The 27661-nt window shown below is 44.9% G+C and overlaps 1 protein-coding gene across 3 annotated transcripts in view; it reads right to left on the reverse strand.

The window, feature by feature from the left end:
- LDLRAP1 (low density lipoprotein receptor adaptor protein 1) overlaps nucleotides 1-27661 on the reverse strand; it is a 129658-nt gene that overhangs the window by 92428 nt on the left and 9569 nt on the right. For all 3 annotated transcript variants that reach the window (XR_015729450.1, XM_034413504.3, XM_034413505.3), the window contains exon 2: nucleotides 1660-1802. Coding sequence is in view for 2 of the 3 variants with exons in the window: in XM_034413504.3 (XP_034269395.2) it covers nucleotides 1660-1802 (143 nt within the window). In the remaining variant the exon portion in view is untranslated. The remainder of the gene's footprint in view (nucleotides 1-1659; nucleotides 1803-27661) is intronic.

A 27661-nucleotide genomic window follows, 5' to 3' on the forward strand; every position in this document is an offset into this window, starting at 1 on the left:
TTGAGTAGTTCGGAGAACCGGTACTAAAGATTCTAACTGGCCCTGCCCCCATCTATTCTCTGCCTCCCGAGTCCCAGCTGATTGGGAGAAAATGGGGATTTTGCAGTAACCTTCCCCTGAATTGGGGAGGGAATGGAGACTTTACAGTATCCTTCCCCTGCCATGCCCACCAAGCCACGCCCACCAAGCCATGCCACGCCCACTAAGCCACACCCTTAGAACCGGTAGTAAAAAATTTTAAAATCCACCACTGGTGGGGTGGTGGTGGTAATTTAACAATCAGTTCGTCTGAACCGATGCGAACCGGCTGAATCCCGGGATGCTGCGATGATCATAAGTGCAAGGCCCACTCATAAGACACATTTTTCAGTTCCAAATTTTCTGACTTTGCTTGTCAGAAGGTTGCAAAAGGGGAATCTCATGACGCAGGGGACACTGCACCCGTCATAAATATGATCCAAGCGTTTGAATTTTGATTATATGACAAATGAGCTGTAGAAACACAAATACAGTTTAGTCCCCGACTTTCCCGAAAATAAGACATCCCCTGATAATAAGACCAATTGGGCTTTTGAGCGCATGCGCTAAAATAAGCCTCTCCCTGAAAATATTTAAACACAGAGCTGGAAATCAGGTAAGACAGCAAGAGGAGCCCCATCTTGCTCCATGCACCCCAAAATAATAAGACCTCCCCGAAAATAAGGCCAAGCGCTTATTTCGGGGTTCAAAAAATATAAGACAGGGTCTTATTTTCGGGGAAACACAGTACAACAGTTCATTTAGTGACCGTGCAAAGTTACAATGGCACTGAAAAAAGGGACTTATGACCGGTTTTCACATTTATGACCATTGCATGACCATCCCCATGGTCACATGATCAAAATTCAGACAAAGTCAATTGGGGAGCCAGCCTCACTTAACAATCGGGTTACTAAATGTACCAACTGCAGTGATTCACTTAACAACTGTGGCAAGAAAGGTCATACAATGGGGCAAGACTCACTTAATAATTGTCTCACTTAGGAAAAGAAATTTTGGGCTCGATTGTGGTCGTAAGTCGAGGACGACCTGTATGGGCACACGTACATACAAAGACAGTTTTTTGTGTGTGTGTGTGTGCATTGCTTGCCAAAATGGGCATTACTGGGTGTCTCAGGTTAACCAGAATAAATTAGAAAAAAAATTCCTCCTGCATGGGCAGGGTAATCCAGGAACAGGCAGTAAAAAATTTATGAAGTCCATAAAGGGCAAAGAAACAACAACGGAGGGGGGGGGGAAGCGTTTTAAAGCCAGTGATAAAAACGTTAATTAGTTTTAAATTATAGATCTTAAGCAGACTGAAAATCCCCTCACCACCCATATTTTCGGGGCAACCTCTCACATCCAGCCAGTGTTAAATGTGGAGAGCTGTGGAAATAACGGTATTTTATTCTTATTGCCCTGTTCACAACAATGGGTCACCGCCCTGGCTTTCTGAGGGAAGCGTTTTCTCAATCTTGGCAACTTTAAGACCGGTGGACTTCAACTCCCAGAATTCCCCAGCCAGCTATGCTTGAAGTCCACCGGTCTTAAAGTTGCCATGGTTGAGAAACACTGGCTTAGGGACAATAGAAGAGAGTTAGGGAGGACGTGAATGGAAACTGGACCTTGATCCCTCACCGTTGCCACAATCCTTTTGACAGCAGTTGCAGATAATTCTTCTCCTTTGGGCTGCTCAACCAATGTCATGCCCAGGTACTTCAGGTTGAAGAGCATTCCCTCCAGTAAGGTCTCTCGCGTGTCCGTCCAGTTCTCAGGGAGTTCTATAAAATCAAAAGAATTTTTGTTATTATCAAGACCACTTGGAACGACTTTTGGGAAGGACAGAACTGTTGTATCTGGCATTTTCTCACTAGCCAGAAATAGCCTCAATAACTCAATTTGTGTGGAAATAAATGCGTGCAACACTTGTTCCTTTAGCACAGGTAGTGAGGCTCTGGAGGCTGGGGACAGCAAAAAACATCACTTCCTGTCCATGCTGCACCGGTTGGAAGAGTTGGGGATGGGGGGCACCGTGTTACGGTGGTTCTCCTCCTTTCTCTCAGACCAGTCGCAGTTCGTGTTGGCAGGGGGGCAGAGGTCGACCTCGAGGCCTCTTATATGTGGAGTGCCTCAGGGGTCGGTCCTCTCGCCCCTTCTGTTCAACATTTATGTGAAGCCGCTGGGTGAGATCATCCGTGGCTTTGGGGTGAAGTACCATAAGTACGCTGATGACACCCAGCTGTACATCTCCACCCCAGGCCACCCCAACGATGCCTTTGAAGTGATGTCCCAGTGCCTGGAGGCTGTGCGGATCTGGATGGGGAGGAACAGGCTCAAGCTCAACCCTTCCAAGACTGAGTGGCTGTGGTTCCTGGCATCCCGATATAGTCAGTTGACTCCATCACTGATTATTGGGGGCGAGTCTTTGGCCCCCGCGGAGAGGACGTGCAATCTGGGAGTCTTCCTGGATATGCAGCTGTCCTTGGAAGAACATCTGACAGCTGTAGCCAGGGGGACCTTCTGTCAGGTTCGCCTGATTCGCCAGTTGCGGCCCTTTCTTGATCGGGATTCCCTGTGCACAGTCACTCATGCCCTCGTCACCTCTCGCCTGGACTACTGCAACGCTCTCTACATGGGGCTCCCCTTGAATAGCACCCAGAGGCTACAACTGGTCCAGAATGCGGCCGTGCGGGTAGTCACGGGAGCCGCATGGCGCTCCCATACAACACCTCTCCTGCGTGAGCTGCACTGGCTCCCAGTGGTCTTCCAGGTGCGCTTCAAGGTGTTGGTTATCACCTTTAAAGTGCTCCATGGCATAGGACCTAGTTATCTTCGAGACCGCCTGCTGCTACCGACGGCCTCCCATCGACCTGTGCGCTCCCACAGAGAGGGCCTCCTCGGGGTGCCATCAGCCAAACAATGTAGGCTGGTGACCCCCAGGGGGAGGGCCTTCTCTGTGGGGGCACCTACCCTCTGGAATCAGCTGCCCCCAGAGATAAGGAGAATCCAAGACCTTGGTGCCTTCCGCCGTGCCCTTAAAACCTTCTTTTTCCAGCAAGCCGGGCTGGCCTAACACTTTTTAAAATGTTTTTAATTGTCTGTTATTGTTTTTAATCATGGGGCCAAATTTATATATATCTTTTTAATTGTATTTTAATGTTTGTAGTTTATGTTTTTACTTGGCTGTTCACCGCCCTGAGTCCTCAGGGAGAAGGGCGGTATACAAATTTAAAAATAAATAAATAAATAAATAAATATGGGCACTGATTGCTGCTGAAGATACCTATTTTGGACTTTTGTTTCCTGTTGGGATTTTTGGTTGTCTCTTTTGAGTGGTATGTAGATGTTGTTTACCTCTATGTGGCTGTTGATGGCTATTATCATATCCTGCTAAATCTGGATACGTATCACTCTTGCCTTAACATGAAACAGTTTTTGAACTAATTTCAAAACTTCTTCTTTTTTTTTTTTTGCAACAGATCAGATTCCTAGGGAAAGCTTCCCCTGGGGACCTTCTGCTTGGAAGGGAGAGAGAAGAAGCGTTAAAAGTAAATTAAAGAAAAGAAATGGTGCTAACAAGACATGATTTTGGCTCTGCTTCATCTGTCAGCTCTCAGCCTGCAGGTGACAACACCACACCCTTTAAGCAATGCAACCCTTGGCAGGAAAATATAAAGCTTGACCGTGCCGATGTAAAAACTCCTTTGATATTATGGCACAATACAACTGGGTTCACACAATACTTTGGGGAAGATTACAGTGGGAATAGTCGGTTGTGGTATGGGAAGCCAGCCAAGATCTCAGCAAACTGTGGGAATCAGAGCATTCTCTTAAGCCACTGATTTGCCTGTATGCTATGTAAAAAACTATCCTGATGTTTCGTTGAAGGCTCAGCATGTTGTAAAGACCCAGATCATGGATGTAAATTGGTTGGGCTCGCTGCCCTATAAAGCAGTCATTTGTGAACAAATCTTTAAACCACTGAAATTTATTTTGGAGTAGACACCACCAAGATGATTTTACATGGACCGCACATACACCATGACTTAGTCTTAACTCAAGGGCTGCAAATGTGCCTGACTGGCCCAAGGTCACCCAGCCGGGTTTCGTAGCTAAGGCAGGATTTGAACTCACAGTCTCCCAATTACTAACCTGGGGCCTTAACCACTTACACCACCAAATTGTCTCACTTTTGGTGGTCTCGATTGGGAAACGCTTTGCGTTTCTGACCAGTCCTTAACCTGACCTTCATCCTTCTACAAAAAATAGCCTTTCTTAATCCAGACTTCTCTAGATGTGCCCAATTCTAAATCCTATAATCCTCCGTCCACGTTGACAGAGAGCTAAACGATGAGGATGAAGACCAGCGTCTATCTCCAGCAACTAAGATTAAAGCTTGATACATATATAGAATAGAATAGAATAACAGAGTTGGAAGGGACCTTGGAAATGAAAGCAGAATAGAATAGAATAGAATAGAATAGAATAGAATAGAATAGAATAGAATAGAATAGAATAGAATAGAATAGAATAGAATAACAGAGTCGGATGGGACCTTGGAGGTCTTCTAGTCCAACCCCCTGCTTAGGCAGGAAATCCTACACCACTTCAGACAAATGGTTATCCAACCTCTTCTTAAAAACTTCCAGTGTTGGAGCACTCACAGCTTCTGGAGGCAAGTTGTTCCACTGATTAATTGTTCTAATGGTCTATTAATCTTTTACAATGTGCTTGGTCAGCTTTCCCAATGCTCTAGATGGGGCTGAAGTCCAACACATCCGGAGCATGATAGGTTGGAGAAAACAACCATGGCCTAAAAGCAATTATTACAGGAAAAAAAACACCCATTCGTTTTACAGAGCTGTTAATTTTCACTCTCACACACACATACAATGCGCACCGGGGAAGAAGAAAACTGCTCTGAACCCAGGAAGGCTAAACAAAAAGCCTCATGCAATGCAGGTCCCTTATCCCTAGAAGGCGCCCACAACGGGCTACACAATTGCCCTGACCAAAAATACATTCTAAACGATGGCAGGAGAGAGATTAGAACTAGTCTCTAACAAGGGACTGAAATAAAAAACAGATGCCAATTCTCTTCTATGCTGCTGTCAAGAACGCCTGAGAGGATGCAGCCGTGAAGTTGCCAGCAGTCGAGTTCAAATGAATTTATCTTTTAGCACCAATTTGAAAAGGGGAAAGACACCGAGAGGGATATTTTTACCTGTCTGAAAATCCTGCAAACAGATTCTCTCCGCAAGCTTTCCATAGCAAGCCAAGGAGATATAAGAGGTGTTTCCATAAATAGATTTTTTTAAAAAAAATTATAATCATGGACTAGAAAAAAATAAAGTAGCAAAATAGGTAAGGTTAAAAAAAATTGAACAGTATCGAAGGAAAAGATTAAGATGATTGAAAAGATTGAGACGATGAAGAAGAAGGAGAAGAAGAAGGAGAAGGAGGAGGAGGAGGAGGAAGAGGAGGAGGAGGAGGAGGTGGTGATGGAGGAGAGAGTCAGCTTGGTGTAGTGGTGAAGGTCCTGGGCTAGAAACCAGGAGGCTGTGAGTTCTAGTTGCACCTTAGACACGAAAGCTGGTTGGGTGATTTTGGACCAGCTATTCTCTCCCAGCACAACCTCACAGTGTTGATTTGGGGAAAATAGGAGGAGGATGGAATAGTTGTATATTCACTGCCTTGAGTTGTATTTTAAAAAGGAGGATAAAAGTAAGCTTTAAAAGTGACTAACAGTAACAGAGTTGGAAGGGCCCTTGGAGGTCATCTAGTCCAACCCCCTGCTCACGCAGGAGACCTGTACTAGGGATTCGAACCGCTGAACTGCCGACCTTTCTGATCGACAAGCTCAGTGTCTTGGCCACTGAGCCACCTAGTCAGACTATGGTAGGGGTGTCAGACTCGATTTCATTGAGGGACGCATCAGGGTTGTGTTTGACGTCGGGGTGGGAGGGGCATGGCTAGGGGGCATGGCCAGCTTGACGTCATCAACGCTCCAATTTTGGCCATGACGGCCTCCTGGAACCCTCTGCCAGTAAAAATGAAGCGGGTTGTGCACAACTTCCCCGAGCTCCGTTTTTGCTGACAGAGGGTTGCAGGAAGCCGTCATGGCCAAAAAATGGAGCCCGAGCTCCGTTTTCGCTAGCAGAGGCACCTTGGGCCGGTCCTTTGCTGTTTCCATGGCAAGTCCACAGGCCAGATCTAAGCACCCCGTGGGCCAGATCCGTTCAGTTTGACACCCCTAGATTATGGTATCTTTATCCATTTTGTAAGTACCATATTTTTCGGAGTATAAGACACTCTGGACTATAAGACGCACCTACCTTTTTGGGTGAGGAAAACAAGAAAAAGAAATCCGCCTCCCAGCAATTTTGCCTCTTTGCAGCAAACAGCCTGCTTTACTTTCATTTTCGTTTTCAGCATAGCTTGATTAGCACAAGAAAAAAAATCTGCTCCCAGCAATTTACCTCCTTGCAGCAAGCAGCAGAGGCCCGCGCAGCAATAGGCCATGGCAATCCCTGCAGCCTGAAACAGCTGAGGGTCGGGAGGCCGATCCAACGGACAATCAACTTGTGCTAATTAGGCTGTGTTGAAGCTGAAATGGGCTGTTTCTTCTTGCTGCTTGCTGCAAGGAGGTAAACTGCTGGGAGGCAGAGGCCAAAGGGTGGGGGCCGGCGGGTGGGCAGGGCTACATTTGGTGTATAAGACGTACCTAAATTTTCACCCCCTTTTAGGGGGCGGGGAAGGTGCTTCTTATACTCCGAAAAATATGGTAACACTTATAAGTGTTACGGCTGACACTCAGGGCACAAAGCTAATTTTCCAACACCCTGCAACTTCATTGATGTTTTGGCTGGATGGCTTTCTCAGAGCTCACGCTTCACACACCCCTGTAAGATTATCCTGGGTGGCTCCCTTTGGAGCCAGTATTAAAAGTAAATCAAAAGAAAAATATGGACGATGATTCACAAGAAACGAAAGCATGCTTCCCTGGTGAGGCCAGCCTCAGGCAGACTTAATCCAACGTGCAATTACAACAAAAAAAGTTTACGGCACCTGTTGCATCGCTTCCATCAATGTTTCCTAACCAGTAGGTCCGTTTGTATTCCTTGTGGGATCTCCTCCTCCTTGTGCCACAGCAAAGCAATATTTAATTATGCAGCTCAACGCCAGCCAATTCAAACATGAGCCAAACTGATCTTAATGGGACTTGCAATCAAGCAGGTAGAAAGGCCTGTAACTTCAGGCATTTTCTGTTTTGAAGGCTGCCTCGGAAGCAAGAAGGCAGATGTGTCAGCCTTCCCAAGTACCGTATTTTTCAGAGTATAAGACGCTCCAAACTATAAGACGCACCTACCTTTTTTGGTGAGGAAAACAAGAAAAAGAAGTCTGCCTCTGCCTCCCAGCAATTTTGCCTCCTTGCAGCAAACAGCAAATAGCCTGCTTTACTTTCATTTTCGTTTTCAGCATAGCTTGATTAGCACAAAAAAAAAAATCTGCTCCCAGCAATTTACCTCCTTGCAGCAAGCAGCAGAGGCCAGTGCAAAACAGCTGAGAGTCGGGAGGCTGATTCAATCAACTCATGCTAATTAGTCTGTGCTAAAGCTGAAACGAGCTGTTTCTTCTTGCTGCTTGCTGCAAGGAGGTAAACTGCTGGGAAGCAGAGGCCAAAGGGTGAGGGCCAGGGGTGGACGGGGCTACATTCAGTGTATAAGACGCACCTAAATTTTCACCCCCTTTTAGGGGGGAAAAAGGTGCGTCTTATACTCTGGAAAATACGGTAGTTCACCTACATGGGAAGGCTGACATCTTCCCATCACAACCATGTGAGCTAATTCTACTATATTACATGGCTATATTAAGGGAATCTTGCAAGTCCGAAAATACAAATCTCCCACTGTCTTTTTTATAGCCTGAGAAGTTAGGAAGCTTCCTTTCCGAGTTCCTTTCTTTGCCCATTACGCAGCTGCAAGCTATACCATCTCTTATCTGACCATTCCTTAGGCCAGGGGTGTTTCCAGTGGTGGGATTCAAATAATTTAACAACCGGTTCTCTGCCCTAATGACCAGCTGGGTCGGCGTGGCCATGGTGGGGGTGGCCAAGGGGTGTGACAGGCAGCACTCCTGCACCCATCTGGGAGCAAAAATGGGCCGTGGGGGGGGGGTCACCGCACCCTCCCCCCAGTGCCCATTTTGGGCCTAGCAGGCCTCCCTGCAGCCTCCTGGGAGCAAAAACGGACCAAGAGGGGGGCGGGTCCTGCAACCTCCCACATCCCATTTTGGGCTTAGACGACCTCCCTGCACTTACCTGGGAGCCAAAACAGGGCATGTGGGGACCCGTGGAAGGGGCATGGTATGGCCGGACCAGCCAGTAATTTAACTGAATCCCACCACTGGGTGTTTCCCCTTCGGAACATGTAAGACTTGTGGACTTCAACTCCTAGAATTCCCCAGCCAGCCATCCCCAGCCACAAGTCTTAAAGTTGCCAAGTTCGGAGACCTCCGGCCTAGATAGCATCTCTTCTCCCCCCCCACCCCGACCTCCATCTCCCAAGGTGATTCACACATATCATTACAAGGGGTCAGAGGATTCCCTGGAGTTGCATACACATTAGATGATGATAACCTTCTTGCTTTTAGCTTTCAATAGCCATGCGCCACATTTTCAGAGAATAATGGGAGCCGCATTCACCAGGAAGGCCCCAGGTTTTGGAAAGCCGACCTACATCTCTTCCAAATCTTCCTTAGAAGGTTGTGTTGGTGAAACAGAGAAGTGAATCACGAATGGACGTTAGTGTTCCTGGGGCTAAATTTGCACATGGTACCAGAGGTGGGTTTCAGCAGGTTCTGACCAGTTCTGGAGAACCGGTAGTGGAAATTTTGAGTAGTTCGGAGAACCGGTAGTAAAAATTCTGACTGGCCCCGCCCCCCATCTATTCTCTGCCTCCCAAGTCCCAGCTGATCAGGAGGAAATGGGGATTTTGCAGTAACCTTCCCATGGAGTGGGGTGGGAATGGAGATTTTACAGTATCCTTCCCATGGAGTGGGGTGGGAATGGAGATTTTACAGTATCCTTCCCCTGCCACGCCCACCAATCCACACCCACCAAGCCATGCCATGCCCACCAAGCGACACCCACAGAACCGATAGTAAAAAAATTTGAAACCCACCACTGCATGGTGCCTAAAAACAGTTGCAGGGTTTTTTCCACTGTGGAATGAGTTTTGATAGGGATGAACAGTGCTTACTCTGAGCAGAAGGAACAGCTGGGATTGGCAAAGACGGGTACATTAACTTGATTGCTTTTCGTTTTGATATCGATCAGAGGATTTAATGCTCTGGGTTGCACTATTACATTTCAAAGACGGGAAGTTCCATTATGAAAAGGCAACAGGTTCAGAGGCTGTGTGGCTGTTGCATTAAGTCAAGCTGGAGATCCATGTTAGATCATCACCCACTTATCCCTCAGGCTCATCAACCCATTTTCACTGAGTTTTTTGGGGGGGGGTCCAAAAAACCACCACTACTATTACTTGTTTCTTTGTACTTGTTAATAAGTAAGTAAGTAAGTAAGTAAGTAAGTAAGTAAGTAAGTAAGTAAGTAAGTAAGTAAATAAATAAATAAATAAGCTGCACTCTTAACCCCCAACATAAACATATTAACGATACATAGATTTAAATGTGTACAGATCAGGGGTGAAATCCAGCAGGTTTTGACATGTTCTTGGAGAACCGGTAGCGGAAATTTTGAGTAGTTCGGAGAACCAGCAAATACCACCTCTGGCTGGCCCCAGAGTGGGATGGGAATGGAGATTTTGCAATATCCTTATCCCAGGAGTGGGGAAGGAATGGGGATTTTGCAGTATCCTTCCCCTGCCACACCCACCAAGCCACACCATATCACGCCCACCAAGCCATGCCCACAGAACTGGTAGTAAAAAAAATGTTGGATTTCATCACTGGTACAGATAGTCCTCAACTGATGACAATTGAGCCCCAAATTTAGGTTGCTGAGAAATTTGTTAGGTGAGCTTTTGATGACTTTTCTTGCCACAGTTGCTAATTGAATCACTGCATTTGTTAACTTAGTAACATGGTTGTTAAGTGAATCTGGTTTCCCCGTTGACTTTGCTTCTCAGGTCGCAAAAGGGAATTACATGACTCCGGGACACTGCAACCGTCATATCTATGAGTCAGTTGCCAAGCGTCTGAATTTGAATCACATGACCATGGGGATGCTGCAATGGTTGCGAGTGTAAAAAACGATCATAAGCTACTTTTATCAGTGCCATTATAACTTTGAATGGTCACTAAACAAACTGTTGTAAATTGAGGACTACCTGTATGTATGCCATACAGTTATAAAACTGTCTAACCCAGGGGTGGGCAACTGCGGCCCTTTTACAACCTGTGGACTTCAATTCCCAGAATTCCTGAGACAGCTGGCTCAGGAATTCTGGGAGCTGAAGTCCACAGATTGTAAAAGGGCCGCAGTTGCCCACCCCTGGTCTAACCCCATTATCTGTGAGCAATTTTCAAAAATTGAGAATGCTGGAAACTCTTGAAAAATTTAATTTTTTTGACCATGTTCCATTTTGCACCTCCTGAATTGCAACAAAGAGGGGATTTTCACAAACTTCACCTGCGGTTTGTTCCGTGATCTAAGCCCTATTTAGAAAAACAAAAGAAACTTTGATCTACAATATATCCTTTCAGGACTTAAATGCACTTAAAAAGCGCTGTTGGGGATCAAACATGTGATGAGGCTTCCTTGTTTCTGGCCGCCTTCCATAACTTGCTGGGGACATTATGGCTCAGCAGGGATTAATAGAGAAACCTAGAAATAACCAGAAATGAACTCTCAGACAAAATCAGATTAATTTCTACAACTACATGCCATTCCGTAGTAAATGTTCTAGAGAGGTAGTCCTTGGCTTATAACTATTCATTTATCAATTGCTCAGAGTTACAATGGCGTTCAAAATGATTTACTCCTGGCCAGTAGTGGGTTCCACTTACCTTTGCTATCGGTTTGGAACTGTGAGTGCGCGCATGCACGCTTTGCTCATGCACGACAGTTCTGCACATGCGCAAAACCTTCTATCCATGCGCAGACTGTCTGTGATGACACCCCCCGCCGCTGCCACTACCGGCTTGCCCCGGTTTGCCCCACTGCTGCTGGCCCTCTCACGTATAACTGTTGCAGCATCCACACGATCATGGGCTCAAAATTCAGGCACCTGGCAACTGTAACCGTTCATCGTATGTTTTAGCCTCCAGTCCCCTAATCATCTTGGTTGCTCTTCTCTGGACTCTCTCCAGAGTCTCAACATCTTTTTTATAGCATGATGACCAAAACTGTATTGTGGCTCCGACCCCCGAGCCCGTCTTATCGGAGGAAGAAGGCTCCGAAAGGGAAGGAGAGGAGTTGGCCAGGCCTCCCTCTCCAGGACCCTCCTCTCTGGCAATGCCTCAGGTGTCTGCCAACGGAGAAGAGATTGGCCAGGAGCCAGGTATCCGCGCAGGCGCAGTCGGACAGTGACAGGGATGAGTCTTGGCTGGATCCACGCCAGCGTCGGAGAGATAAGCGCACACAACAAAAGAGGAGGCGTGCCAGAGATTAGGCTGAGTCACTGGACCACACCCCATAGGGTATAAAAGGGAGCGTGGTGGCCAGTCAAGCCTTGTGACGAACAAAGCTGAAAGCTTCCATGCCATTCTGCATTGCCGGACTTTTGCTATAGGCTTTGCTGGATTATATTTGGATTTATGTTACTCTGTAATTATTGAACAGTTTACTTTGATGTACCAGAAGCGGAGAGAAGTTATCTCTTCCCTTCGTGAGTAATAAACTCTTGGCAGGCAGCCATTAGGTTGCTGCCAAGTTCCGTTATCATAAGGATTTTGTCGGCTAGTTTGGTTTTTAACTCTTGGACGTCTGTTGGTGTGTGTGTGTGGGACGGGGACAGAACAAACTGGATGCAGTACTGTAGGTGTGGTCTTACTAAGACTTTATAGAGTGGTATTAATACCTCACTTGATCTTGATTATATCCTTCTGTTAATACAATTTAGGATAGCATTGGCTTTTTTGGCTGCCGCCACACACTGTTAACTCATATTTAATTGGTTGTCCACTAAGACTCCAATAACTACGGAGAATCATGATTTGTCCCCAACATTTGGAAGAGATAGATGGTGCTCTTTGATCAATGAAGTTGACGTGTTTAACGTTCTTTGAGAAAAGGCACAGAAGACACAGGTGATATTCCACTATTACCTCGATTATCTCCACTTGAACACTGTTGCATATTCTGCAGTGTTTCCTCTAACAGGAGTGTATGCCATCATCTGTTGTGACAAGATCTGTGAATCTCCAGGCTGACAAGTTTTGAACCAGCTGTCACCCTGTCTATCCAAATCCAATGCAGATACTCTAGCTTAATTTAAAAGAAAATAAATTCAAAGGCTGAGTACAAAAAGGTATTTCCTGATGGCAAACAGTTGTTTAAGCAGTGGAAGATCCTACTCAGAGAAGAAGTAGACACTTTCTCCAGACTTGAAGATTTCTGGACTTCAACTCTCAGAATTCCCCAGCCAGGTGGGGAAGTTGTAGTCCAGACATCTTCAAACGACCAGGGTTGAGAAAAACACTGCGACTATACAGTTCCTTAAGCTTGGCAGTTAAAAGTCCCCACATCTTAAAAGTTGCCAACTTTAATAAGCCCCAACTTGGAGGATTCCAACTCACTTCTGGCTCTTTATGATTAAGCTGGCAAATTCCAGAGATGGACAGGTAGTCCTCGACTTACAGCCACAATTGGCATCAGAATTTCCATTGCTAAGCAAGATGGCTGTTAAGTGAATCATGCCCGATATCAAAACGTTTCCCCCCCCACATAGATGTTAAGCAAATTGCTGCAGTTGTTAAGTGACTTAAGCAGTCGTTAAGCAAATCCAGCTTCCTCCATTGACTTTGCTTGTCCGAAGCTAGCTGGGAAGGTTGCAAAAACTGATCATGTGACTCTGGGATGCTGCAACCATCATAAATATATGGTAATTACCAAGCACCTGAATTTTGATCATGTGACCGTGGGAATGCTACAATGTGAGGACCAGTCGTAAGTCACTTTTTTTCAGTGTCACTGTAACTTTGAATGGCTACTAAATAAAACATAGAACATAGAATAATAGAGTTGGAAGGAACCTTGGAGGTCTCCTAATCCAACCCCCTGCTCAAGCAGATTCTATACCCGTGATGGCGAACCTAAGGCACGCGTGCCCAAAGTGGCATGCAAAGCCATGTCACCCGGCACGCACAGCCTTGCCTATTAGTCTTCCGGGTTTCTGGCATTCATGCATGCGTGACGATCAGCTGTCCTTCACACACGCGGCAGTGCCAAAAACCGGCCCGCGTATGCGCGCCAACCAGCTGATCACTGGGCACACATGCGTGCTAGAACCTGGAAGTTCGGCTTTTCCAGAGCATGATCTCTGCACATACGCGGCAGTGCTCCAAAACCGGCCTGCTCATGTACGCTGGCCAGTTGATCATTGGGCGTGCATGCACGCTAGAAGCCGGAAGTTCGGCTTCTCCAGAGCACGGCCCCAACGAGCACGCACATGCGTGCGAGACATTTCTGCACAATAGACATAGCTTCGCCATCGTTGTCCAATCCCTTCTTAAAAGCCTCAAGTGATGGAGCACCCATATCTTATGAAGGCAAGTTGTTCCATTGATTGATTGCTCTCACCATGAGGAAATTTCTCCTTAGTTCTAGGGTGCTTCTCTCCTTGATTAGTTTCCATTCATTATTTCTTGTCTTGCCTTCTGGTGCTTTGGAAAATAGGTTGATCCCCTCATCTTTGTAGGAGCCCCTCAAATATTGGAAGACTGCTATTGTGTCTCCCCTAGTCCTTCTTTTCACTGGACTAGAAATTCCCAATTCTTGCAACCGTCCTTCCTATGCTTTAGCCCTGTGATGGAGAACCTATAGCACGCATGCCACAGATGGCATGTGGAGCCATAACTGTGGGCAAGTGAGCATTGCCCTAGCTCAGTTCCAGCCAGCTGATTTTTGGGCCTTTTGGGCCCACCGGAAGTCGGGGAACGGGCCATTTCCGGCCTCCGGGGGGATGGGGAAGGCTGTTTTCGCCCTCCCCAGGCTCCAAGAAAGCCTCTGGAGCCTGGGGAGGGTGAAAAATGGGCCTACTGGGCCCACCGGGCCATCACATGCCAAAAGCGGGGGTCTCATGGGGGTCGTGCGTGCATGCGGGGCACGGCGCATTGAATTATGGGTGTGAGCACACACGTCTGCGACCCCTTGTGCTCCTCCCACTTTTGGCACGCAACAGCAAAAAGGTTATCCATCACTGCTTTAGCCCCTAATCATCCTTTTTGCTCGTTATAGGTTGAAGACTTCCTGTATTCCACCTTTTGAAGAGAAGCAAATGTTGAGAATCTGAAATAAAGCCTTTTGCGAAGGAAGAGTCCAACTAGGGAGCTTTCCCCATAGGAAAGGTAGTTTTGCCTAACAAACAGACAACATATTGTTCTGTCGTCTTAGTTCTGGGTTTCCTTAAATAAATCTACACCAAACCTCTCTATGCCTTTTATCAGTATTTTATTCTAATATGGGCATCTTTGTAAAGAATTTCACCCAATATGTATTTCTGAGCTTTTCCCTTTTTATACATTATTTTCATAAGTATACCCTGTTTGTATAATTATCCTTAACATATGCTTTTAAGGCATTTTTGAACAATCTACTTAGCATAATCCATGAAAAGAATCATTTCTGAAGTATAACTGTGTTTCAGCTGAGATGTTGTATCAAGCGGGAAAAACTGAATTCATATTCAAATGTAAATCAGACAGATTTCCCTTCCCTGCCTAGGAAGGGGAGCTGGAAGTGTGAAAGCAGTAGATCAAGACAAAGGATACACACTACAACAAAGCAAAAAAAAAAAAGGAAATACACTAGTGATTTGGAGATTTGTCTAGAAAATCCTGGTCTTTATGGCTGAAAGTAACCCCCAACAATGCATTTTAGTAGAACTACAAAATAATCTAAACTGAGGGAACAGACTAAGACTGGAGAAATATTTAATAGGGCTGGACCCCAACAATTAATATAGAGATACTTCAGCTATTTTTTTCATTCCCCTTATCCATACAGACGTTTCAATTTCACCCCAGTGGCATCTAGCTTCTAGCCACTGGAGTAGTAAAGTTATATTTGGATTACATTATTTCTGATTGTTGTTGTTGTTAGTTGCAAAGTTGTGTGCAACCCATTGTGACCCCATGGACAACATTCCTCCAGGCCCTCCTGTCCTCCACCATCCTCTGGAGTCCATTTAAGCTCACGCCTACTGCTTCAGTGACTCCATCCAACCACCTCGTTCTCTGTTGTCCCCTTCTTCTTTTGCCCTCCATCTTTCCCAGCATTAGGCTCTTCTTCAGTGAGTACTTCCTTCTCATTAGGTGGCCAAAGTATTTGAGTTTCATCTTCAGGATCTGGCTTCAGGAAAGAGCAGTCAGGGTTGATCTCCTCTAGGACTGACCAGTTTGATTGCCTTGCAGTCCAAGGGACTCGCAGGAGTCTTCTCCAGCACCAAAGTTCAAAGGCCTCAATTGGCCTTGATTTCTGAGTAACATTTCTTATTTATTTAAGACACTTTTATCCTATGTGCCAGCAGCATCATGTAATGTTCAAAGAAGCTTACTAAAGATTAAATAGAACAAAATGTTACTTTCAATATCCATTCAAAAACCTCCTAGGCCCTCTTCCAATCTTCATGCATTTGTTAAGGGAGGTAGGATTGGTGGCCTTAGTAGATCCTTGCACCTTCACGGAAAATAAAGAATGGAATAGCAATAGCCCTTAGACTTATGTACCGTTTCAGTGTGCTTTGACAGGGGTTTACAGAGTCAGCATATTGCCTCCTCAACAATCTGGGTCCTCAGTTTACCGACCTCGGAAGGATGGAAGGCTGAGTCAACAACAATGTTGACAACAACGGAATGGAAGCTCTTTAATGATTGCATTTCGTTGCTAGTCCCTCTCAGGTTTTCAGCATGGACGTGCTAGATGCCGAATGCAGATGGAGAAAGTCAGCCAGTGATTCAGAGCCTTTCAATGTGATCTCACTGCAGGAAATGCTCAGCACAGGAAGGCCACAGAGGGAGGAATGCTGCAACAATAGGATAGAGCAGCGGTCTGCAACCTTAAACACTCAAAGAGCCATTTGGACCCATTTCCCACAGAAAAGAAAACACCGGGAGCCACAAAACCCTTCCCGTGCCTGACTATTTCTTGAGCGGCCACAAAACTAGCATATGTAGTTGAATTAAACGTTCTGTTTTCTTCTGAAACGTATCTTGGATTTATCCGTGGTTGGCCTACCAGGGGTTGAAAAGCTCAATGAATCGTGTTCCAGCGGGTGTCGCACATTGGCGGTTGTGACGCTTATTTTGAATGACAGGGAGCCGCAGCAGAGCTGTGAAAGAAGTCACAGCAAAGGACTCACACCTTATCACACCCCTTCAGTTGGATGTGCAAAGGGTTCCACCCACAACACCCTGCACATTATATAGTGGGGGGTAAAGATAAACATAACCACAGGATGCTAGACAAACAAAAACTAAGCTTCCAAACTAAGCTACTCAAAGCAAGGGGGAATAACCTGCAGCCCCAGTTCCACCAATGCCCTTTAACCTTCTTTTTATAGCCATCTGAGCCCCTTTGATCCTGTCCGCTGAAAAGTTGGGGCATCCTCTCCCTAATTAAATTAATAAAGAAAATAATTGCTTGGCCTGGCCTCTCCGCCACCGCTGCCTTCTTCAGTGAAATGTTATTTGGTTTATTAATTTAATTAGGCCTGTACTCGGGGTAAACAATTCAGAACTAGAAACTTAAGCAAATATAATATAACCGTCCATAAATCCTGATCCATCTCCTCCCTGCCAAAGGGAGAAAGAAAGGACTGCCAAGGCAAAAGAATAATGAATTTATTGAGGGTCAACAATGGGCAGCAATCACAATTAAAGCAAAACCAGCCAACAGGAACACTTCAACAAGTGTGTGTGTGTGTGAGTGTGTGCTTTCAAGTCAGAGTTGACTCCTGGCAACTGGCTGGACAAGTTCTTACAGTTTTCCTGGCAAGGGAAGTGGTTTCCAGAAGTGTTTTGCCATTGCCTCCTTCCCAGGACTGAGAGAAAAGGACTCAACCAAGGTCACTCAGTTGGCTTCCTGCCCCAAAGTAGGATTGGAACTCATGGTTTCCTGGTTTCTGTCCTGGTGCCTTCAACACTATATCACACGGGGTCTCCAAGTGTAAAGGTAAAGGTTCCCTTGCACATATGTGCTAGTCATTCCTGACTCTAGGGGGCGGTGCTCATCTCCGTTTCAAAGCTGAAGAGCCAGTGCTGTCTGAAGACGTCTCCGTGGTCATGTGGCCGGCATGACTAAACGCCAAAGACGCACGGAACGCTGTTATCTTCTCACCAAAGGTGGTTCCTATTTTTCTACTTGCATTTTTTACGTGCGTTCGAACTGCTAGGTTGGCAGAAGCTGGGACAAGTAACAGGAGCTCACCCCGTTATGCGGCACTAAGGATTCGAACCACTGAACTGCCGACCTTTGGATCGACAAGCTCAGCATCTTACCTGCTAAGCCACCGCATTCCTACTGAACCACCGCGTCCCTACAAAGTACCTCCTCCAAGTGTGGCAGGTCCCAAAAAGCTGAGCAGGGATGCTCCTGTGAGCACTTAGACAAGATCCCCAGCAATTCTCAGAGCTATGAAATAGATGGAGAAGTTGGAAGTCCCATCCCTAAAAAATGAGGCAGTATTCATTTTCCTCCCATTAGCAACCTCAACTCCACAACGTTATATCAACCATTTCCATCCTGGTTATGAATCAACACTTTTAAAAGTTAAGCCTGAGCAGAAGAGTTTCCAGCAGTTCTCTGCACCTCTACAAGGAGGAATTTTTCTCTCACTCATCTAGAACTGTCTGAGCTATTACTAAACATTAATTAAAGGCCCATCTTTAGAGAAGATAGGGAGGAGACTTGCATTAATTTTTGATATTCATTTCACCCTTTCCATCCATTCGACAAATTCTCAGTTTGACTTATGAAAATTTAAAATTACAATAGGCATATACAAGAACATTATGCAGCCAATTAGGTAAAGCAGCATAACACAGCGAGATGAATTATTATCCAAAAATGCTGAATATCATACATCATCCATATCATATTAAAAACCTAAGGAAAAGATATAATTTTTTTGGAGTGGAGCACTGGAAATTAAAATGCATTGAATATAAATGAACCTTCTATGGGAGGAATAGAGAAGTATATTCGGTACTAAACGGAGATCTTAGATGGTGAGGAGACTAGGAAGAAAATCCTTTAAGACTTCTGTGCAAGTTCAGAGAGGAAGTCCTATTTTTAGAACCAATAATATGTATTTGCATGGCGAGGTAATGTGATAGCAATAGGGCTGCAAAAATAGAATCAAAAGACTACATGCGGCCCACAGTTTCAGACCTCTGTGGTCATAAATCAAAAAATCAAGTAATAGAAAGAAAATCAGAGTCTTGTTGATTCATGCAACCTGCTAAGCAATCTTGTGATTTGTTTAGTTTTTAACTTTATGTGTTGTGCAAGCCCAGCTAACTAGCACTCCCATTTAAGCCATGGCTCAATGCAATTATGTAAATCCAAACTGTAACCACAGATCGCTGGATAAAAGAGTGAAAAGTGAGAACGTGATGGGAAAAGATTTTGAAATATTGGTGATGGGGCAACTTTAAAAGAGAACCATAGCAGATTCCTGAAAAATAGAGAACAAGATACTATACATTCGAAACTAGATATGACTAGTCTAACGAAGAGAAGAAGTAGGGGTAACATGAAAGCAGTGGTGGGATTCAAATAATTTAACAACCGGTTCTTTGCCCTAATGATCGGCTATGTGGCTGTGGCCATGGTGGGCGTGGCCAGGGGGTGTGACAGGCAGCGCTCAACCTCCTGCACTTCCTTGGGAGTGAAAACGGGCCATGGGGGGGGCACACCGCACCTCCCCCGCACCCCATTTTGGGCCTAGTAGGCCTCCCTGCAGCCTCCTGGGAGTGAAAACGGGCTGCGGGGGGCCATACCACACTCCCCATGCCCCGTTTTGAGCCTAGTATGCCTCTCTGCAGCCTCCTGGGAGTGAAAACGGACCGCAGGGGGGGCACCGCACACCCCCACAGTCCGTTTTGGGCCTAGTAGGCCTCCCTGCACTTATCTGGGAGTCAAAATGGGGCGCGTGGGGACTCCTGGAAGGGGCGGGGTGAGAAGGGGTGGGTCCAGCCAGCAATTTAACTACCGGCTCACCCAATTCGGCTGAATCCCACCAGTGCATGAAAGCAGTCCTCCAGTACTTGTCGCAGAGAAGAGAGGGTCAGTCTATTCTCCAAAGGCTGGACAAAAAACAATCATTAAAGAGAGATCCTACCTTGAACTAAGAAGAGATTTCCTGACAGAACAATTCATCAGAGGAACAGCTTGCCTCCAGAAGTTGTGGATGGTCCATCACTGGAGGTTGTTTTCAAGAAGAGACTACACAGCCATTTGTCCAGAATGTTGTAGGGTCTCCTGCTTGAGTAGGGGGTTGGGCTAGAGCAGGGACATCAAACTCGATTTCATTGAGGGCCACATCAGGATTGTGTTTGACCTCGGGATCCGGGGTGGGCATGGCCAGCTTGACATCACTCGTGTCATCAAATGCCACTTTTGCTAGTAGTTTATTTTTGCTAGCACTCTGCCAGTGAAAACAGAGCTCGTGAGGGTCGCACATGGTCCTCCTTGGCCCTGTTTTCGGCTGCGATGGCCTCCAGCAGCCGTCTGCCCGTGAAAATAGAACTTGGGAAGGTTGCATGTGGCCCTCACAAGCTCCATTTTTTGCTGGCAGAGGCACCGCAGGTCGGTCCTTCACTGTTTCCAGGATGGCCCCGTAGGCCAGATCTAAGCACCCTGTGGGCCGGATTTGGCCCCTGGGCCTTGAGTTTGACACCCCTGGACTAGAAGAGCTCTAAGGTCTCTTCCAATCCTGTTATTCTATATTTTAAGTCTGCTTGTCCTTTTAACAGAATAACAGAGTTGGAAGGGACCTTGAAGGTCTTCTAGTCCAACTCCCTGCTCAAGCATTTCTGACAAATGGCAGTCCAATCTCTTCTTAAAAACCTCCAAAGTTGGAACACCCAAAACTTCTGAAGGCAAGTCGTTCCACTGATTAATTGTTCTGTCAGGAAATTTCTCCTTACTTCTAGGATGGTTCTCTCCTTGCTTAGTTTCCACCCATTGGTTCTTGTCCTGCCTTGAGGTGCTTTCTGGCAGCCCCATAGATATTGGAACACTGCAGTGGTGGGTTCTAACCGGCTTTACTTCCGGTTCTCCTTGTGCACGCACTTCATGCGCGATCGCCTCCTTGTGCACGCGCTTCGCTCGCATGCGTGCCAAACTTGCGCTTTGCGCAAGCGCGTTACGAATCTGCCCAGCTGAGGTATGGCAATCCGGTCTGACGCACCTCTCAGCTGGGCGAAAAAAGAAGAAATGTAAGGTAGGAATAACGCAGAGATGGGCGGGAGGACCCAGCTCCCGAAGAAAGAGAATTGGTTCAGTGACATAATAGCATCACCACTACCGGCTCGGCCGAACCGGGCCGAACCAGGAGGAACCCACCACTGGAACACTGCCATCATGTCACCCGTAGTCCTTCTTTTCATTAAACAAGACACACCCAATTCCCGTATCTGTTCTTTGAACCAATAGCACTGCAATGCCTAGAAAATAATGAACCCATTGCCAGTCACATTTTCAATGGGAAACACTTCGTTGCGTTGCTTTCTGGAAGACTGAGCATTTGGAGGCGTGCATCTCAACCGTCTGTTTTTATGTGTCAGACAAAGCAGCAAGCAATTCAGGCAATGTGTTAAACAGGTTGCATTTCCGAGATTCAACGTGAATCTCATAACGTGGCAATTTTTCAGCCAAAGAGATACTAACCAAGAACAAAACTTTGCATACATTTCAGGACGAGAAATTGTAGTTATGCCAATTATCTTGAATTCATAAGCCCTGAAATGTTTCTGCTTGCTATTTACTCCCTTATGGAAGTTAACAAAATTTGAGTCAACAGCTCCTAGAGCAGTGTTTCTCAACCTTGGAAGCTTGAAGATGGGTGGACTTCAACTCCCAGAATCCCCCAGCCAGCGCTGCTGGCTGGGGGATTCTGGGAGTTGAAGTCCACCCATCTTCAAGCTTCCAAGGTTGAGAAACACTGTCCTAGAGAAATGGAGAATTTCATTCATTTCTGAAATGGCTCCATCAGCTTTGCATTATAATTTTCTTTGTTATGGTCCTTTGCTTGATCCAAGTCAACTTAACTGCCATGGAGTGGTAGGCTAGTTTATTTATTTATTTATTTAGTTTGTCAAACATGTACGAGATAACAGGTATAAGTATAAACATGGACATGAGCACATGAAATGAGTACAAATAAATGGGGACAGTAGGACAGGGACGGTAGGCATGCTACATTATATTATATTATATATTATTATAATATATATATTATATATTACATATTATTATATATAATATAATAATATATTATTATATTATATAATATATTATTATATTATATATTATATATTATATATTGTCCATATAAGACTTCCAAAGGCTGATCCATTCCCTTGATTCGCAAAATAATCCTTGAAGTAAGACTTGCAGGTGACTTACCATAATCTTCTCCAGGTTGGGACCCTCCCTTCCTCCCTAACAACTGAACCTAGAACTCATTGACAATATTTTTGGTGGGGATTCTAAAAGTAACAGTCCCAACCACCTGAAGGACAGAATGATGGAGAAGGCATCCAAAAATTCACATTTGCTGCTTAAATATTATATAACAAGGTTAAGCAGCCAGGCTGAAAAGACTTTTGGACACAAAAATACCAATGGGAGGAGTGTACTCTATGCTGTGTATTTCTTAGAAGACCAGCAGAAGACTTTCCTTTGGCTTTGGGTACAACAGCCTGCCTGCTGTGTCGAGTCGACCAAAGGCAGGAAATTGCAGAATATTCTTTCTTCTGACCGAGAAGCTAAGATTTTAGTGTACAAACTTCTGCAGAGACAGGAAAAACTGGAAAGGGCTACAGACAAATCCCTAACACGCCGTTAAAAAGATTCCTGACTCAGCACGTTCCCTGCATAAAGGCACAGGTGTTTTTTCTATTTACAAAGAGAGACACGCAGAAAAGGAAACTCTTAAAAACTAACTTCTCACTGCCAGTCAGAACTTGCACCACTCTTTCTACCGCTTTGTGCTTCTTCGGTATATTGAAATAAAGCCACAAGGGAAGGCAAGAGACATTTTCTTAAACCTTTCTTCAGTACAATCTCAATTCCAAGCATAAAGCCCAGATTCTGATGAACAGGAAAGCCTAATCCAGTGGAAATTCCTCTCTTGTGCCAAACCTGGACTAATCTAAGCTCCAGCACAATGACCAGCCATTTCAGTTCAGCTTGTGCAAATTTTGTGGCTCTGAATTCAATCCTCTAAACCAGCTCCAACTCATGCAGCCTACCATGGCCCAGCTTGCTCTGGCTCAACACAAGCACATGACTGAGGATGGGGATGAAGGCGGCTAAAACCTCTGAAGAACCCTCAAGGACTGAAAACAACAGAAGTTTGCAAGATAAGAAAACATCTGGCTGATTGATTTTGAAGGCCCTTTATCGCATGTCCTTGTCCTTTCCTCAAACTTCCCACCAGAAGTGACATTTCAAAGACTCTCAAAAGAAACACAGCCAGGTCCCCTTTGAAGGTCAACATGAAATTACCCAGCAGAATCACGAGATGCTTAAATTTTGTCCTGTGTGCATCTTTCTTCGAGTAAATGAAGGGCCGTTTGGTTTCAGTTATACTAGCGGTCCCCAACCTTTGTGGCTTGGTGGCCTGGCTGAGGGAGAGGTGAACCGGGCTGCACAAACAGTAGCTCGGCACGCACACACACATACGCAACTGGACTACAAGTTGACTTGCGCACACATGCGTGCTGACCTGTCACTTGCATGACTTGTGCTGCATGCACACATGCATGTGTACCAGCACACGGCCCAGTTGTAATTAGGCTTCGGACCGGTAGTGGGCTACTTTATACCATTCACAAATGTAAGATGCCACTCGATTGATGAGAACTATTCCCAACAAGGTACAGAACAGAAACACAATAACCTTAAAACTTAAACATTTGTGTCTTTTTAACATATACAAACCCCATCTCAGCGGGGACAAGTTCTTTACCAATCTTAGTCTTGGATATTAAGTCAGATGGGCAACTTATTAAACTTATTAAACAAGGCCTTCAACCTAATTTATGAGTATTTTGCAAGAAATCAATCCACTTGCCTTTTCTGTTAGATACCTGCTGAGAGGCAGAAATCAAGGAAAGCAAAAGGTAGAGAAAGAAATCAGGCTGATGTTGTGGTAAAAATATTAGAAAATATGCGTGGAGGTTCAAATCTCAAACCTTAGTCTACAATGCTCCATAACTGGTCTTTGGGCTGGTCTTTCCCAACCTATCACACATGTTGCTGCATAGAAAAACTGAGGAGAGGATGTTCTCCATATCACTCCTGAAGGAAAGGATATAAACCTAGTGAACAGGTAAGATAAATCAGTATTAAAGGGATGGGGGGGAAAGGAACGTAGGGAGCATGTCAAAGAAGTCCATTCCTGTCTCTGGCACACTTGTTCAAACAGCTTGAGGAATGTACCTCTTGGCAGAAAAACAGTTATTCATTCATGCTTAATTCAGGCTAAGAAGGAACAGGGAGGGAGGGAAGGAAGGAAGGAAGGAAGGAAGGAAAGGAAGGAAGGAAGGAAGGAAGGAAGGAAGGAAGGAAGGAAGGAAGGAAGGAAGGAAAGAAAGAAAGAAAGAAAGAAAGGCAGAACTGGGCTGGGTTGGGCTGGGCCAGGAAGGGAAGGGTTTAGAAAATGATTGCATTTTCATGTCACGGAAAGTCACAGAGGAAAGCAAGATACACAGAAAGCATCCTTTTCAATCGTGAGTTCTAAAGTTCTACCTCAGCAGCCTCGTAAGAAAATAAATTTTAAATAACCATTGATTAGGCTCACATAACTTTTTTTTTTTTTGCTCGCCTCATTTTTATTTAATAAACCACAAACTGTTCATGTACCACAGTAAGCCCAAAGAAGATACACCCCATTATGGCTGAAAGGGGCACTTGTGACTTGGGCAAAACCATCCAACTGGCAAGGCATCAGCAAGGCACATTCACTGCCTGCTAGTCTACAAAAAGGGGCTCCTACAGCACAAACATAATGTACAGCACCCCGAGTACCAAAAAAAACACATGCATTATGGCTTCAAAATACTAATGCTAACAGAATTCCCCTTTTATTCCCTATACCTCTCTTCACTTCGTCTGAAGCTTTGGGACAAAATGATTGCCCCGATTTTGGGGGGTCCTGAACCACAGGAGATTCAGTTGTTTTCTTCTCAAGAATCATCATACTAAAAGATGTTATCTTTTAACTGTCTATCATTTTTGCTCTGGAATATCCTGAGCCACGGTGGCGCAGTGGTTAGAATGCAGTACTGCAGGCTACTTCTGCTGCCTGCAATTTTGCAGTTCAAATCTCAGCAGGCTCAAGGTTGACTCAGCCTTCCATCCTTCCGAGGTGGGTAAAATGAGGACCCAAAATTGTTGGGGAAAATGGGCTGACTCTGTAAACCGCTTAGAGAGGACTGTAAAGCAAAGTGAAGCGGTATATAAGTCTAAGTGCTATTGCTACAATCAAGCAAAATCTCAGTTCTTAAAAAAGATCCCTTTTACTAAGCACTGGCACAACTCATTGTAGACAACCCTATAATTTCAGAACTCTGATTCATGAGCTTCCTTAAACTTTCCCAAGAGCCACAGAAAACAGGCTCAGCCAAAAGATCAGTGCACAGCCAAACATTTTAAGCCTCCTTGTTTGTAAGAATTAACTGCAGATAACTTGTATAAGAGTTGGCTGGACAAAACAAAAGAACTAACAAAGAGATCCCTTTTCTCTGTATAGGTAGTCCTCAACTTACAACCATTCATTGAGTGAACCCTAGTAGTTACAACGGCACTGAAAAAGTTGACTTAAGATCAGTCCTAACCCCTATGGCAATTGCAGCATCCCCACAATCATATGATCAAAATTTGGGCGTTTGGCATGTATTTATAATGGTTGCAGCCTCCCGAAGTCACAGGATGACCACCTGAGACCTTCCCAGCCAGCTTCCCAGCCAGAAAAGTCAGTAGGGGGAGCTGAATTTGTTTCACAGCTCCACAAATCCCTTAACTGTAGTGATTTGCAACCTTGGCAAAAAAACCTTGGCAAAAAAAAAACATCATAAAATTAGGCCCAACTCATTTAATTGCCTTGCTTAGCAATGTAATTTTGGTCCTAATTGTGTCCCTAAATTGAAGACCTGTAATCAATTAAAAAGCCACAAATAATCTTAATACAGACTATTCCAGGTGTCTTGAACTATATGTTCCATGACCCGCAACCCATATGGCCAAATGACACGTGGCGTAAGGATGTTGGAAGCTGTAACTCTACACATCTGGAAAGCATCACATGTGGGGGAAATTATCCTTTTTTTAGAATATTTGGCTGGGCGAAGTGTCTGAAGAGGGAAAGTTAAGATTCCTGATCTGTATCAACAACTGTTTTGTAATACTGCGCTATGCAAAGCATCAATTCTCACTTTTACTTGATGACAGTAAGTGCATGGATATGCAAAAAAAATAATGACAGTATGAAAATATGCATACCAGATTTGCTTTCTTTTCTTCTTTTAAACAAACATCACCAAATCAAAAACATAGTATAGTAATAATAACAATGTTAAAAGGAGGGGGGCGGAAAGCTGTACATTTTGAAACATGCACGCACAATTGTAATTTTTAAGGGCAGATGCTAAATGTTAAAGGTCCACATTTCTGTTCGACCCCCCAAATATATTTCAAATCTATTAGCAAAAAGTTAGTAAATCTAGGAATTGAAGTCGACACATCTTAAAGTTGCTAAATTGGAGAAACACTGCTCAGAATGGCTACAGTAGAATCAAAAGGAAAGTATCTTTTACTAGAAATGTTTAAGCCACAAATGTCTTTGGAGATTCTCAGTCACTCAGGTCACTGTCATCCCAGAGGTGCCTTTTTCAAAAGGCAACTGGGCTTTATTTTTTCTTGAAGATGTTTCCCTTCTCATTCAAGAAGCTTCTTCAGTTCTGACTGAATGGTGGCGAAGGAAGGATTTATATTCCTTGCAGTCATCTGGTTGTTAATACCCCTTCTGGGAGCTGATGAGGGAGGTTTATCTGTGCTCTCAAGGTCACCTGAAGAGTGCAAATGGGTGTGGAACCTTCTTGTAACTGCTGAAAGGACTGTGTTGTAGACAGGAGATAGGTGATGTCTATATCGCTCCCCCTCCATTGAGAGAGGGGCTATTCAATCTTAATGTAGATGCCTCTTTGATCCAGAAGTGGTATTCAGCAGGTTCTGACCAGTTCTGGCGAACCGGTAGCGGAAATTTTGAGTAGTTCAGAGAACCGGTAAATACCACCTCTGACTGGCCCCGCCACCATCTATTCTCTGCCTCCCGAATCCCAGCTGATCGGGAGGATATGGGGATTTTGCAGTAACCTTCCCCTGGAGTGGGGAGAGAATGGAGATTTTACAGTAACCTTCCCCTGGAGTGGGGAGGGAATGGAGATTTTACAGTATCCTTCCCCTGCCACACCCACCAAGCCAAGCCATACCACGCCCACAGAACCGGTAGTAAAAAAAATTGAAAATTCCCACCACTGCTTTGATCCCTCTTTCAAACCAGCAGTCCTCTCTGTCCAGAATGTGCATTTTTTAAGCCACATTTAAGCCATTGAATGTGGCTTGTCCATTTAAACCATTAAATGTGGCTCATCCATTTAAGCCACAACTAAACAGTTGCTTGTCAGAGATGCTCACAGTGGTACCCAGCACTTGTAAATCCTGCACTGAGGGGGAGCACGATTTAAACATCCTCAAGATTATTATTTTTTTAATACTCCTAGAGAACAACAACCCTCCGTTTCATGTGTTGTAGCGCACAGTAAACTTTTACAGATCATAGCGTCAGCTGCAGAGGAAGGGAAAGAGAATGAGAAGCAACGGATGTGAATCGCAATTCAAGGCAAGACTTTTAATCTTGGAAGTCTGTCGCATCCAGTATATGATAAGAAAGGAAGAGTCACAAAGCAGCTGTGAGTGATTCTTACAACCCCAGAGAGCAGGGACATTAGATCCGGCTATGACTATAGCCAAGCATAGCCGAGCATCATGTATTTAATACACAAGCCTATATATTTAAAAGTAAAAAAAATCCTGCAGTTCTGAAAGCAAATTGAGGCCAATCATTACAAACCGATCACAACGGAGATCAGAATTCTCACTGCTAGGCCAGTGAGGTTGTAAGGTGAGTCACACCTCATTTTATGGCTTTTTTTCCCCAGGGTTGTT

The sequence above is a fragment of the Pantherophis guttatus genome, chromosome 10 (assembly GCF_059756535.1).
Source record: "Pantherophis guttatus breed Tessera chromosome 10, ASM5975653v1, whole genome shotgun sequence".
NCBI lineage: Eukaryota > Metazoa > Chordata > Lepidosauria > Squamata > Colubridae > Pantherophis > Pantherophis guttatus.